The 16,235-nt window shown below is 42.4% G+C and overlaps 1 protein-coding gene across 6 annotated transcripts in view; it reads right to left on the reverse strand.

The window, feature by feature from the left end:
* Nucleotides 1-1,460: 1,460 nt before the first annotated feature.
* Nucleotides 1,461-16,235, reverse strand: part of LOC110520004 (double-stranded RNA-specific editase 1) — a 194,769-nt gene continuing 179,994 nt past the window's right edge. For all 6 annotated transcript variants that reach the window (XM_036974215.1, XM_036974213.1, XM_036974214.1 and 3 more), the window contains 2 exons: nt 3,335-3,513; nt 1,461-3,166 (listed from right to left, as the gene is read on the reverse strand). In XM_036974215.1, coding sequence (XP_036830110.1) covers nt 2,990-3,166; nt 3,335-3,513 — 356 coding nt within the window. In that variant the 3' untranslated portion in view covers nt 1,461-2,989. The remainder of the gene's footprint in view (nt 3,167-3,334; nt 3,514-16,235) is intronic.

The raw sequence follows: 16,235 nt of genomic DNA on the forward strand, positions 1-16,235 counted from the left end.
AACACACAGCCATGCATTCTCAATAGACAAAAACATTGACAGTAGAATGGCCTTATTCAAGAGCTCAGTGACTTTCAACGTGGCACCGTCATAGCATGCCACCTTTCAAACATGTCAGTACGTCAAATTTCTTCCCTGCTAGAGCTTCCCCGGTCAACTGTAAGTGCTGTCATTGTGAAGTGGGAATATCTGAGCAACAACAACTGCGAACACAAGCTCACAGAACGGGACTGTCCTCGGTTACAACACTCACTACCACGTTCCAAACTGCCTCTAGAAGCAACGTCAACACAATAACTTTGTTGGGGGGTTTCCATGGCCGAACAGCCGCATACAAGCCTAACATCACCATGCGCAACACCAAGCGTCAGATGGAGTGGAGTAACGCTCGCCGCCATTGGACTGGATCAGTGGAAACTCGTTCTCTGGAGTGATGAATCACGCTTCACCATCTGCCAGTCCAATGAACAAATCTGGGTATGGTGGATGCCAGGAGTACGCTACCTGCCCCAATGCATAGTGCCAACTGTAAAGTTTGATGGAGGAGGAATAATGGTCTGGGGCTGTTTTTCATGGTTCAAGCTAGGTCCCTTAGTTCCAGACTTCCAGTGAAGGGAAATCTTAACGCTACAGCATACAATGACAATATAGATGAGTCTGTGTTTCCAACTTTGTGGCAACAGTTTGGGGAAGGACCTTTCCTGTTTCAGCATCACAATACCCCCATGCACAAAGCGAGGTCTATACAGAAATGGTTTGTTGAGATCGGTATGGAAGAACTTGACCGGCCTGCACAGATCCTTGACCTCAACCCCATCAAACACCTTTGGGCTGAATTGGAATGCCGACTGCGAGCCAGGCCTAATCGCCCAACATCAGTGCCCAACCTCACTAATGCTCTTGTGGCTGAATGGAAGAAAGTCCTTGCAGCAATGTTCCAACATCTAGTTGAAAGCCTTCCCAAAAGAGTGGAGGCTGTTATAGCAGCAAAGGGGGGACAAACTCCATATTAATGCCCATGATTTTGAAATGAGATGTTCGCCGAGCAGTTGTCCACATACTTTTGGTCATGGAGTGTACACACAACACACACACTGCTGGGACTCCACGCACCTTCCCCTGCTGTTTTGAACCAAATATATCAAATATAAAAATACACCAACTTAAAGAATACCTCATAATAATCATTCCTTTGCAGTGTGTCCGTTTACATTGTGGTTTGTCACTGGCCATGTACAATGCTGATATTAGAGGTATATGACCAGCCTATAAGGGAGAGCACACAGATAATACATTAGAAAGTTATCATTACTGGCATCCAGAGTTTATCATGTTGTAGAAATAGTTGAAATAGAAAAGATGAACACATGGGAGAGGGTGGGGAAGAGGGCTTACAGAACACCCAGTGAATCGGACCAATAGGACTTGGATTGAGAAAACACGGATTGGTCATTGAGTGGGCGGGTGGTACCAAACTCAACTTTGTAAAATCTCTCATGCGTTTCTTTGTGTTCCCTTGGAAGTTTACTCACACAATGAGCAATCAACAATCGTGTTGCTTACAAGAGTTGTTTAAATGACGACATAAGCTCTTGGAGACATGCATTTCCCAGCTCTCTATGAATTACATGACATATGACCTACTTTACACCTTCATAACAACCCCAGATTGACATAAGATGTGTTATGTCACCAGACTTGTATTGTGTGGCATGACCATGACCTATCGATCCGAGGTTGTTGACATAAGCATTTATAAATGCCCAGGGCATGGATGCATAATGTCCATGAGGATCATGCTTATGAAGGAGGTGTAATGTAGCCCCTATGCAGTGTCATTGATAGAAATACTGAATTCTTGTCATTATTCAGTTGCAGTATAATCCATCTCTCAAACACAAAAAAGTCAAAAGTTGCAATACTAAAAAAAACAAGCCCCCTCCAGGAAACAAAACAAACACATTAAAGAGAGAAACATGATTCAAAGCTCCATGTGCAGGGGGAATTATTATTATTTTTTTTTAATCGCTCGAGCAGATCCCTGGTGATTCTCTACCGAATCAACTCGCCGAACTCTGACACCATTCCCATGCAAAGCCATGGCTTACTTGAACAAGAACAAACTTGCAGCACATCCACAACTCTCCTCAACCCCCCCCCTCCCAGGTCAAAGGACTCGAGGGGAATCGTCGACAGCCTCCACCAGGGCCCAATGTTCAAGTACGGAATGGGAATGTAATTGAATGACCAAAAATGCCAACAAATAAATAAATAAGATGTAACGGGACCAAAAGAAGAGATTTCAAATGAATAATGATTGAATGACTGTAACCAACATTTTGGATTTGCATTTAGCATAACATCATACGTGCTTATAATAAAGGGGCTATATTGTAATGAAATAAGACATTGAAAAGGTAAAATTCTACAATAGGTTAAAAAGTCACATGGCATTTGGGTTTACACTAGTGTAATTACATTAACTGAATAGTAGAAATAGAATCGTTGTACATTCTACATTCTGGTTACAGAAATAAGTATGTAGTAACTATATGGTGTATGGACAACTTCATGTAAAGTCTTGCAAATAAAACAACAATGACTAAAAAGGATTCCAGTTAAAAATGGCAAAACTTCGTGATTAGATGGGCAGATGGAACATCGAGTACCATCGATTAAAAAAAAAAAGAACGTTTTATAGAGTGATGACATCACAGCCATGAGGAACGAGAGCAGAGTGATTGGGACGGAGGGAGGTGGCCAGAACCACATGCGTTATTTCTCACAAACACTCAAGACAGACATATACACACACACACACACACACACGCATGCACAAGGTACACACGCACGCACGCACGCAGACACACACACACGCACACAGACACAAAGTCTCAGTGGCTGGTAATTTTGAAGAGCCTCTTTCTCAGGCCTAGAGAGGGGGTTGGGGTGCAGTGGGTTGGGTTATGAGGTTCCCCTAACCCCCTAATCAGGAGTTGAGGGAGAACTGGTCCTGCTCGATGGGCTTCTTCACCCAGGCCCCCAGGCCCGACTTGTGGAAGACCTTGATGAGAGTCTGCTTGGCATTGTGGTATTCCACCGCCGCCTGCTTGGCGTCGTGGTACGAGCTGGGCTTGGACACCTTGATCCTCAGTGTGGATGACAGCTGGGGTGGGGAAGGAAAGCAAACAGATGTTGAGATGAGAAGACTACTTTGATTCAAATATTTAGGAGTGACTTGATCTGTGTTTCAGCTGGTGTTAATGTGTTGTGCTGCTCACACCGTCTGTGTGCAGTGCTGATGTGATGTGGTGTGTGTCGGACCGTTCTGTACCTTGGAATGCAGGCGAACCCAGCGGCTGTAGAGGGCGTGCTTGCAGAGGCGCGAGGCGCGCCCCATGTCGTCTTTGCCCGTGGTAGCATTGATGACCTCCAGCGCCAGGTCGCCCACCGCCCAGTTCACGCTGAAATTGGGTGCCTTGCCCGGCTGCCTCGCCTCCGCGTTGCTGATGCCTGGAATCACAAATAGAACCATAGAGTGAGTGGCCAATTCCACTTTATAACAGTAAACATACAAGTCTGAGCCACTGGGAATTGAATACAGGACATGATGAGCCTGGGAATTAGCTGTGAAAGCGGTAGCTAATTCCCTTTCTAAAGACAAGCACGTCTGACCAAGTGGGAATCATACATAGGACTGGACATGCGACTCATGCCCATGTTATCCCTCTGATCTCAAGCTTTAGGCATTAGCGCTAAAGGAAACATGAGTCTTCAGGTTTCAGTGAAAGCTTCTCATCATGTGAGTGTGGTGAACTGAAGCATTTACTACACAAGCGAGGGCATGAAGGGTCAGAGACGTATAAATCGTTGCCCTAGCAGCATCCGTCGGAGATGGTAGTCAAAAAACAGGATGAAGCTTCTTCAACTCTACCACAGGACATGTGCTCCTCCAAGCAGGGGCCTAGATGGATGGGAGGCATAAATACGTATTTCAGTGGAGGGTGTTAAACTACTTGTTTTGTTTCTCTTTTGCAGTGTACTGGGCTGCCTGCTGACTGACTGACTGACTGGAAGATTAGGATTGAAAGGGGAACTGCACCCACTGATTTGGCCTTGTTCTTTAGCTTGCTTCTCAAGAAATGCTGGCAAACATGAGTTGACTTGGGAGTGTGGTTTGATGTGGGTGTTTCTTGGGTGTGTCCTTGCAACCACCAAGACACACCCATCTGTCAGAATCTTGCCCGCAGCTGTTTCCCCACACTCAATCACAACAAACAAACATCCTGCAGGTTGAGCTCAATAACAACAGGCAGATGTATGGGTGACATGCTGGAGGAAGCTTTGAATAGGTCAATAGCCTACAGAGTATTATGAGAAGAATGCGATTGCTGAATATTCTAAACTATGTGTTTTGATAACTTTCAAATGTAGTAGCAGGTACATATAGAACAAATAACCCTTTACATTATACCATAGAAGCAGTGTTCTGTTAATATAACAAAGTGCACCTTTCATCTTTCATTGTCATTCCCAGTCGATAGAGATCCTGTGCCTATCGGCATTTTGTCTGGTGTTAATGGGGCTACCTTGGCAAACTTGTCAGTGGTCAGACCTTCCTGTGTGGTGTCCCGTATACAACAGGAGTTCCCTGATCCTGGTGCAGAATACACAGGGTTTCTCTCACCCCATATTGACTGATACAATTCAATCAAAAAAAAAGAAAAAAAGACAATAGAAGTGAAAGTTGTGTTTCGTACATTTTTATGTAGAGTGCCAGGTCTCTCTCTCCATTCAGAGACATCAGTATCAAGTCCGTCTGTCAGTTCTTCTAGGCAGAGTTCCTCTGTCCAGTGTCTGTGTTCTTTTGCCAATCTTAATTTTTTATTTTTATTGGCCAGTCTGAGATATGGCTTTTTCTTTGCAATTCTGTCTAGAAGGCCAGCATCCCAGAGTCGCATCTTCACTGTTGACGTTGAGACTGGTGTTTTGCAGGTACTATTTAATGAAGCTGCCATTTGAGGACTTGTGAGGCGTCTGTTTTTCAAACTAGACACTCCATTGTACTTGTCCTTTTGATCAGTTGTGCTCCGGGGCCTCCCACTCCTCTTTCTATTCTGGTTAGAGCCAGTTTGCGGTGTTCTATGAAGGGAGTAGTACACAGCGTTGTACGAAATCTTCAGTTTCTGGGCAATTTCTCGCATGGATTAGCCTTCATTTCTCACAACAAGAATAGACTGATGAGTTTCAGAAGAAAGGTCTTTGTTTCTGGTCTTTGTTTTTGAGCCTGTAATCGAACCCACAAATGCTGATGCTCAGATACTCAACTAGTCTAAAGAAGGCCCGTTTTAATGCTTCTAAAATCAGAACAACAGTTTTCAGCTGTGCAAATATAATTGCAAAAGGGTTTTCTAACGATCAATTAGCCTCAATTTGAGGTAATTTTAATGGACAAAAAAAATGCTTTTCTTTCAAAAACAAAGACATTTCTATGTGACCCCAAACTTTTGAACGGTAGTGTAAATTAAATATATAATTATTAATATACGCCTACTGTATGATCACTAGCAAATTAATTAGCTAAATAACGTTAGCCTGCCTAGCTGGAACTTCTGAAGGACAATGTTTTATTTCTACAATTTCCAAAAGATAACCAAACATATTTACTTTTCACAATACGTGTTTGTGCCGTCATGTGCATTAGTAGAACAATTTCTAACTTTCTAACTCTAGCATTTGTTTTTACTTACACTTGTATGTTGACTTCTCCATTGATGTTGTTTTGAAGTTTTTGTTGACTTTTCTTAGCAGATGTACAAATCATCACAAATTGAATTATGGGGAGTTTCAGGCCTCGGAGTGAACATAATTTTACACTCGCAAAGTCGACTTCAAACGAGGGCTGAGGGGCTTATAATGCAAACTTCCCTTGCTTGGCTAATCATTTGGACCCCCTCAAGATGGCGACGGGGATTCCCCCAAGGGCATAAGGCGAGGGTAAGTGGACGAGGGTGTGTCTTAAGTGTTTGGACCGCAACCCTGGGAGGGAGATCAAGGTTGTGTTAATTAGGGCAAACCATTGCAAAACGTTTCAATAAATATAAAATGAAAGTTTTGTACCTATTATTTCTGTTCCGTACCTATTGAACACAACACTATGTTGTTACTAGGTAATGTTATGGAATGGGTAGGTAGTATAGGTCTTAGGTGCATAAGTAGACCACATACTACACTTCCACAATCCCAGCCAAGCCTTGATAAGGACAGGTGCTGCCAATTAAGGTGACCGTCAGTCATTATCCCACCTTGCAAGCCGTGAGGTTGCTGGTTTGTTTAGTGGCCTTTCGTTTTGATTTTGAGTCTTTAATTTAGTTATGTATGCCTGTTTGTAATTTTCTTTTTTTGTATATATTTGTTTCCGTCACTATCTTCACATAACAATCCGCTTGGGCTCACCGATCTAAAGGAGTCAAGACAGACTTGTCTTGGACCTAAGGTAAGGTTGCCGTCTCCCTAGGCACATGTACATTCAACACCTGGTCGCATATGCTTACTGCTCACAGTTATGCACACACCTAGTCAGATTACAGAACAATTAAGACCGCCTAGAACCCCTAGACTTAGTGAGTCCAGTGTTAAAGATAGGTTGTCTAGTTGGTTCCATGACAGTAACCCTCACCCTTCCTTAGCCCCTACCCTGACAATAGATGTAGGAATTTGTCTGGGCAGTAGGAGAGAAGCAGGAACACATTATTTTATCTGCATATGCTATAGAATCCAAGTACACTGCAACGTATCTCAGGTTCCAAATTCCACAAAACAACATTAAGAAGGGCTATATAATGAAATATCATGACAGAAAAAGTATCTAAATAGACGACCTTAAAACAAATCAGTTGCATGGATTCCACCGATTTGGTAGAAAGGGAATCAAGTTATTTAAATTCATACAGGAAAGGTAAGCAAATTATCACCACAGACGACAAGTGAAGTGTTTCAATGAGACAACCGTAGGGGACCCATCCACAGTGCATTCGGAAAGTACTCGGACCCCTTATTTTTTTCCACATTTTGTTACGTTACAGCCTTATTCTAAAATGGATTAAAAATTTTACTCCTCAGTCAACACACAATAACCCATGATGACAAAGCGAAAACAGGTTTAGAAATTTAAGCTAATTTATAAAACATTAAAATTAAAATAAATCCTTATTTACATAAGTATTCAGACCCTTTGCTTTGAGATTTGAAATTGAGCTCAGGTGCATCCTGTTTCCATTGGTCATCTTTGAGATGTTTCTACAACTTGATAGTCCATCTGCGGTAAATTCAATTGATTGGATTTGACAATGCATGTCAGAGCAAAAATTAAAGCCATGATGGCGAAGGAATTATCAGTAAAGCTCCGAGACAGGATTGTGTCAAGGCACAGATCTGGGAAGGTTACCAAAAAATGTCTGCAGCATTGAATGTCCACAAGAACATAGTGGCCTCCATCACTCTTAAACGGAAGAAGTTTGGAACCACAAATTCTCTTCCTCGAGCTGGCTGCCAGGCCAAACAGGGGAGAAGTGCCTTGGTCAGGGAGCTGACCAAGAACCTGGCGGTCTCTCTGACAGAGCTCCAGAGTTCCTCTGTGGAGATGGGAGAACCTTCCAGAAGGACAACCATCTCTGCAGCACTCCACCAATCAGGCCTTTATGGTAGAGTGGCAAGACGGAAACCCCTCCTCAGTAAAAGGCACATGACAGGCCGCTTGGGGTTTGCCAAAAGGCACCTAAAGGACTCTGACTGTGAGAAACAAGATTCCTGAATGCTAAGTGTCACGTCTGGAGGAAACTTGGCACCAATCCCTACGGTGAAGCATGGCGGTGGTACGGACTGGGAGACTAGTCAGGATGGGGGAAAGATGAATGGAGCAAAGTACATAGAAATCCTTGAAGAAAACCTGCTCTATAGTGCTCAGGACCTCAGACTGGGGCAAAGGTTCACCTTCCAACAAGACAACAACCCTAAGCACACAGCCTAGGCAACGCAGGAGTGGCTTCGGGGCAAGTCTCTGAATGTCCTTGAGTGGCCCAGCCAGAGCCCGGACTTGAACCCGATCGAACATCTCCGGAGAGAACTGAAAATAGCTGTGCAGCGACGCTCCCCATCCAACCTGACAGAGCTTGAGAGGATCTGCAGAGAAGAATGGGAGAAACTCCCCAAATACAAGTGTGCCATGCTCGTAGCGTCACAACCAAGAAGACTGTAATCCCTGCCAAAGGTGCTACAACAAAGTTCTGAGTAAAGGGTCTGAATACTTATGTAAATGTGATAGCTTTTTTATTTTGAATACATCTGCAGAAATGTCTAAACCTGTTTTTGCTTTGTCATTATGGGGTAATGTGTGTAGATTGAGGGAAAAAATTATTTAATCAATTTTAGAACAAGGCTGTTACTTAAGAAAATGTGGAAAAAGTCAAGGGGTCTGAATACTTTCTGAATCCACGGATTTAGGTTACGAAATCAGACTTTTTCGATACAATGTTCGCTAATGACATGTTAAGAGGAAGACCCAACTGAACAATTCAGAACATGAATAATCATATTTGTCTTTGTATTTTATAACATAAGGAAGTGAACTTTCATTACCTAACTGCATTGTCACCCACTCTGGGTAGAGTGGGTTGAAACACTACAGTTGAAGTTGGAAGTTTACATACACTTAGGTGGAGTCATAAAAACTTGTTTTTCAACCACTCCATAAATTTCTTGTTAACAAACTATAGTTTTGGCAAGTCGGTTAGGACATCTACTTGGTGCATGACACAAGTAATTTTTCCAACAATTCTTTACAGACAGAGTACTTCACTTATAGTTCACTGTATCACAATTCCAGTTGGTCAGAAGTTTACATACACTAAGTTGACTGTGCCTTTAAACCGCTTGGAAAATTCCAGAAAATGATGTCCGGCTTTAGAAGCTTTTGATAGGCTAATTGACATCATTTGAGTCAATTGGAGGTATACCTGTGGATGTATTTCAAGGCCTACCTTCAAACTCAGTGCCTATTTGCTTGACATCATGGGAAAATCAAAAGAAATCAACCAAGTTATCCTTGGGAGTAATTTCCAAACACCTGAAGGTACCATGTTCATCTGTACAAACAATAGAACGCAAGTATAAACACCATGGAACCACACAGCCGTCGTACCCCTCAGGAAGGAGACGCGTTCTGTCTCCAAGAGATGAACGTGCTTTGGTGCAAAAAGTGCAAATCAATCCCAGGACAACAGCAAAGGACCTTGCAACAGCAAAGGACCTCGTGAAGATGCTGGAGGAAAGAGGTACAAAAGTATCTATATCCTCAGTAAAATGAGTCCAATATCGACATAACCTGAAAGGCCGCTCAGCAAGGAAGAAGCCACTGCTCCCAAAATCCCCATAAAAAAGCCAGACTAGGGTTTGCAATTGCATAAGGGGACAAAGATCGTACTTTTTGGAGAAATGTTCGCTGGTCTGATGAAACAAAAACAGAAATGTTTGCCCATAATGACCATTGTTAAGTTTAGAGGAGAAAGGGGAGGCTTGCAAGCCGAAGAACACCATCCCAACCGTGAATCACGGGGGTGGCAGCATCATGTTGTGGGGGTGCTTGCTGCAGGAGGGACTGGTGCGCTTCACAAAATAGATGGCATCAGGAGGATGGAAAATTAGGGGGATATATTGAAGCAACATCTCAAGACATCAGTCAGGAAGTTAAAGCTTGGTCGCAAATGCGAGGAGGAGGCCAACAAACCTGACTCAGTTACACCAGCTCTGTCAATAGGAATGGGTCAAAATTCACCCAACATATTGTGGGAAGCTTGTGGAAGGCTCCCGAAATGTTTCACCCAAGTTAAACAATTTAAAAGGGCAATGCTACCAAATATCAATCAATCAAATTGATTTATAAAGCCCTTCTTACATCAGATGATGTCACAAAGTGATTTACAGAAACCCAGCCTAAAACCTCAAACAGCAAGCAATGCAGGTGTTGAAACACGGTGGCTAGGAAAAACTCCCTAGAAAGGCCAGAACATAGGAAGAAACAGAGAGGAACCAGGCTATGAGGGGTGGCAAGTACTAATTGAGTTTATGTAAACTGCTGACCCACTGGGAATGTGATGAAAGAAATAAAAGCTGAAATAAATCATTCTCTCTACTATTATTCTGACATTTCATATTCTTCAAATAAAGTGGTGATCCTAACTGAACTAAGACAGGGAATTTTTACTTGGATCAAATGTCAGGAATTGTGAAAAACTGAGTTTAAATGTATTTGGCTAAAGTGTATGTAAACTTCCGACTTCAACTGTATCTATTGATTAGATAATCTCCTAAATGTAATTTCCCTTTCTCTACTGGGTCTGCATTGGTCCTTATGGGCAAATCAGTTATAATTACACATACCCGAGACTAGCGGCGTAGCCACTGATCTCAGGCCTACCCAATAATTGTCCCAGAAATTATTCAAAACAAATTGTTTTATTTTATTAAATTTTTAAAAGAAAAGCATGTGAGATTTATTTTCTATGGATCATTTTATAATGTAACAAAGAAATAGTCCGCGGCAATCAAGTTGGCTTCCGACTGTTGGTCACATGTTTTTTTCCCATACCGTGGTTTACTTCAACAACCTGGCAATGTCATATGGCTAAACGTTGTAACGCTAGCCTACTCAAATTGACCCACCAGCTAAGGTAATTTAGTAGTTTTAACAATGGCAAACCAAATGTCGATTGCTACTAAAGTTTTTTTTTTTTTATGTCTGGAGGAATAGGAGTGTGTGCCATAAAAAAATTTGGATCAATCCACCGATAGCATCCAGAATGAGACAGTAACAGGTGGTGTCACGATAGAAACAACTGCAATCGCCATCACAACTGCCAATGCCACGTTGAGCCAGGCATGCTTGCCTACCCCACTGTCTCCTCTCGTTCTTGATGCTGCGGGCGGGGGTGAACCTGCAGTCGGTCCAACGACAGTTTTGTCTGCCGTTGATGAACCAGCCTGTCAATCTGGGGCAAATGTTGAATTCAGATTCATACAAGATGGATTTAAAAACTGGAGACTCACAAGAAATGCTTGCTGGAAACACGAGACTAGCAAATGACATGCTAGAGCCCTTGCAAAAAAATGTAATCCTACAATGCATGGTGATGCAAACATGGATTTTATAGAAAGAAACCATGCTAAGAAACAGTGTTAAAGTGGTCATAGATATTGTTCTAATGTGTGCACAGCAGGATATTCCACTCAGAGGGCATAGAGAAACCGAAGAGACAATCAACAAAGGTAACTTGTTTGAATTTCATCTCAAAGTATGACTCAGAAATACAAAAACAGGCTTAAATGAGCTACCTCGCAATGCCACGCTCATTAGCCCCGAAATTCCGAACGAGTTGCTGGAGTGTGCAGCATCGTTGTTGACCTTGGAGGATAAACGATTAAGTTCATTCTGCGCCTTCCAGGTATTTTGCCATACGAGCAGATGAATATAAAGATCAATCTAAATGAGAACTTATTCCTGTGCGCATCCGATACAATCATGCTGGATTGATTAAAGAAATAGATGTTGGGTTTATGGAAACCGCTGATTTGTTTGCACAAGGAATTTCTCTGAAAATACTTGGAAGTGTTGCAACCCCTGGAGTTGGATCTCACTCAGTGTGTGGGATTTTGTTTCGATGGCGCTTCAGTCATGTCAAGGAAATGAGGAGGGGTACATGTCCTACTAAAGCAAACATTTAATTAAGCAAGCGATATGTGCGCATTGCAACTCCGACCGTCCCGTTTGGTTCTGTGCACCGCGGCAAAAGTGTCGGGACTGCTATATGTCATTTTAGAGGTTCTTGCAGAGTTTTCAGATGCTTGTGGACAAACCAAATTAGAAGTCGATGCCCTCTTACAACAAATCCAGAACAATACGTTTTTATTCCTGTTTGTCACGTTTAGTAAATAGTTTGACACTAGTGGTTTTGCTACGAAGGGATTACAAAGCTGTGAAGGACTGTATTGGTTTTTAAAAAAAGCAGCTTTTCTACATTGATAAAGTTCTCAAGCTACTTCTGAAATTCTCCCCGAGTTAACTGAAGAGATGATGGTTAAGCATGATATTAGTAATTGGGATGTGAGCGCATCACAGCAGCGAAAACTGCCTGTATAATTGGCAGCCAGTGTAGTCAGAACTTCATTAGGGAAAACATCCAGCATCAAGAGGAACAGTGACCTAAGGCAACTTTGGAACAATATTCTAGACAGACAGATTACTGAGTTGAACTCAAGATTTCAAGAAGACACATACATCATGCAAGCGGCAGCCTCCTTTTCCAAAGAATCCCAAACCTGCGTCCTTAAAGAGCAGCTGAAGACCACATGCGATCATTATGCAAAATCAATTGGGGATGCTGAATCCACTGTTTTAATTTGGCAGTTGATGTCGTAAAATGAACGTGGGAAAGAGAGACTTTTCCTCCATAATGAGTGTACTTGACAGCTGCCCTGATGATATTTTCCTGAATATAAAATCTCTGTTAAGGATCATTGTCACACTTCCAATGGCATCATGCAGTGTGGAGAGACTTTTCTCAACAACAACTAGCATAAAGAAATTGTCTTCGCACATCAATGACAAGCACCCGGCTGAACCACTTCAGTTTGCTGTCTTTTGAGCGTGAATTGACAGATACATTGGATTATGATGAAATCATCACCATATTCAACTCAAAGCCTCGCCATCTGCGACTTGGGATGTAGGTCACGCCTTATGATACGTCTACTAAAGGTAAAGTTCCATGTTATAGTACTACTGCCCGCCGTGGTAGAAACTGTAACATCAAATATAGGCTTGTTTGCCCATCGAGATTAAAGTGCGTCTGAGGATGAGTGTTATGATGGCAAGTGGGCAACTGGTCTAAAGTTACTGTCGTATTTTAATATGCTGGGATAGGTAATTATTTGCATATGTAATGAGGTTGCTCCAAGTACAATGTACTAGTATAAAATGATTGTATTACGAAATAATATATGGTGCACGTCGCAAAATAAATTAAGTAGAAAAAATGCCTATCCAAATTTTTCTAGGCCTATCCCCCAAAAAAATACTGGCTACGCCCCTGCCCGAGACCATCATATCAGATACAATTTTTTTTCCTAAACTTTTTTCAGGGCAGTCTTCATGCTTCCGGGTTAAGCGAGCGGTTTGTCAAGAAGCAATTGTTTTTTTTCTCCCCAATTTCGTGATATCCAATTGGTAGTTAGTCTTTGTCCAATCGCTGCAACTCCCATACGGAGAGAGCCATCCGTACGGAGAGAGCCATTCTTGACACACTGCTCGCTTAACCCGGAAACAAGCCGCACCCAATGTGTCAGAGGAAACACTGTACAACTGGCGATCGAACTCAGCGTGCATGCGCCTTGCCCGCCACAAGGAGTCACTAGAGCACGATGGGACAAGGACATGCCGCCCAAACCCTCCCGTAACCCGGCCGACACTGGGCCAATTGTGCGCAGCCTCATGGGTCTCCCGGACATTGCCCCGATCCCTCCCACTAATTGGGCAGCTTTTGCAAATTTGTGAGGGAGGGAAATGCTGTAAATTAAGAGGACTATGTATTTTGAAATATGAGACATTGAGCATTATAATAAATACCGCTGATGTCATACAAGCAAGCCAAACACCCGTGAGTCCAAATGTGCAGTTCACATTTCCACATCATAAAACTCATGTCATATACAGTGTCTAAGTTTATGATCACTATAGTTACAAGATGACATGTAGTCATACCCCGGGTTGTTCTGAACAGAATGAGCCTGAATGAGCCTGTCACCTGAATGCACTCATGACAGCATTCTATGTGCACCAAAATTATACAGAACCAAAATATAAAAGCAACATGTAAAGTGTTGGTCCCATGTTTCATGAGCTGAAATAAAATATCCCAGAAATGCTTCAAATGCACAAAAAGTGTATTTCTCTCAAATGTTTTGCACAAATGTGTTTACAACTCTGTTAGTGAACATTTGTCCTTTGCCAAGATAATCCATCTACTTGACAGGTGTGGCATATCAAGAAGCTGATTATTACACAGGTGCACCTTGTGTTCGGGACAATAAAAGACCACTCTGTGCAGTTTTGTCACACAGCACAATGTCACAGATGTCTCAAGTTGAGGGAGCGTGCAATTGGCATGCTGACTGCCGCAATGTCCACCAGAGCAGTTTCCAGAGAATTTAATGTTAATTTCTCTACCATAGGCCGCCACCAATGTCGTTTTACAGAATTTGACAGTACGCCCAACCGGCCTCACAACCGCAGACCAGGTGTAACCACACCAGCCCAGAACCTCCACATCCAGCAGATGAAGAAGCCGGATCATCTGAAATCAGCCACCCAGACAGCTGATGAAAATGGAGGAGTATTTCTGTCTGTAATAAAGTCCTTTTGTGGGGAAAAACTCATTCTGATTGGCTAGACCTTGCTCGACACTAGGTGGGTCAGTCTCCCAAGTGGGTGGGCATATGCCCACCAATGCCTGCGCCCCTGCCAAGTCATGTGAAATTCATAGATTAGGGCCTAATGAACAAAAATATATATGCAACGTGCAACAATTTAAACTATTTTACTGAGTTACCGTTCATATAAGGAAATATAAGGCCTTGCTCAATACTGGGTGGGCCTGTCTCCCAAGTGGGTAGTCATATGCCCACCTAATATTCAATTGTTGCACGTTGCATATATATTTATGTTCAATATGTGATCGACCTTCCTGAATTGCAATTGTGAAAGCTTAACACTGTAATATCGTATTTTATAACTTGTTCATGTTGGCAATCGAAGAAGTTGTCAAATGATGCCCACCTGACCCAGATTGTGATTTCTAATTGACCGTTGTTTTATACTGGGTAAACAACAACAGTAAGTGTGTTATGGCAGGGATGCAGGGTCTTGTTTAAAGAAATTATAATACACATCTACTTACTCCATTTCCTCAATGAGAGCAAGTACCTTATAGTTGGAAGACTCTCCTTTGAGTCAAGAAGTAATTCAAATAACTTAGGAACTACACACACTTTGGAGAAGAGTGTGGCCATTTGGAGACACCAGTTAGTCCCTTGTCATTTTAATGTAATATGTTGCAACTACCGCAGATTCTCCCGGAATATTCTTATCATGTTACTGAATGTATCCAGACTGTTTTCAGATTTCGTTATCAACAAATGTGGCAAAAAGTACAGTAAATTTAAAAAGCATATAAAATTAACAGAGTAATGTTTCGATTCAGTCTTCTGTCAGGTAAACTGTTGTTCTCACCTTCGGTCTAATTTTTATTTTTTTATCTGTTTTTTTTACCAGGTAAGTTGACTGAGAACACGTTCTCATTTACAGCAATGACCTGGGGAATAGTTACAGGGGAGAGGAGGGGATGAATGAGCCAATTGTAAACTGGAGATTATTAGGTGACCGTGATGGTTTGAGGGCCAGATTGGGAATTTAGCCAATTTAGACACCAGGGTTAACACCCCTACTCTTACGATAAGTGCCATGGGATCTTTAATGACCTCAGAGAGTCAGGACACCCGTTTAACGTCCCATCCGAAAGACGGCACCATACACAGGGCAGTGCCCAATCACTGCCCTGGGGTATTGGGATATTTTTTAGACCAGAGGATAGAGTGACTCCTACTGGCCCTCCAACACCACTTCCAGTAGCGTCTGGTCTCCCATCCAGGGACTGACCAGGACCAACCCTGCTTAGCTTCAGAAGCAAGCCAGCAGTGGTATAATAATTTCCCCATCGTCTCCAAACTGTTCCCTTTCAATTGCTACCATGGTTATGCATATGCCTAACGGAAACATTTCCATTTAGCCCTATCCATGTAGGCCAATTCCCATGAGTGTAAAGGGTTAACTAGTCGACCTAAAAGATGTCAAGAGTCTTGTTAAATTAAATAGAAATGAGCTTCAAAACAGAACATTTCCTATTTCCCTTAATTTGAACAAAATCAAGCTGGTGGGGTATTTAATATAGGCTCTCTCAATATGGGAGCTCTGATGAAAAAAGGTTGGGAACCTCTAATCATATCTGATTACCCATGGTCCTGCTGGGTCGAAACGTTGGAAATAAATATCACCTGGGAGCATGAACAGCAGTGAGCTGCATTTTCCTTTCTGTTTTCCTGCTGGGTATTTTCCATAGACATTTATA

The sequence above is a fragment of the Oncorhynchus mykiss genome, chromosome 3 (genome assembly GCF_013265735.2).
Source record: "Oncorhynchus mykiss isolate Arlee chromosome 3, USDA_OmykA_1.1, whole genome shotgun sequence".
NCBI lineage: Eukaryota > Metazoa > Chordata > Actinopteri > Salmoniformes > Salmonidae > Oncorhynchus > Oncorhynchus mykiss.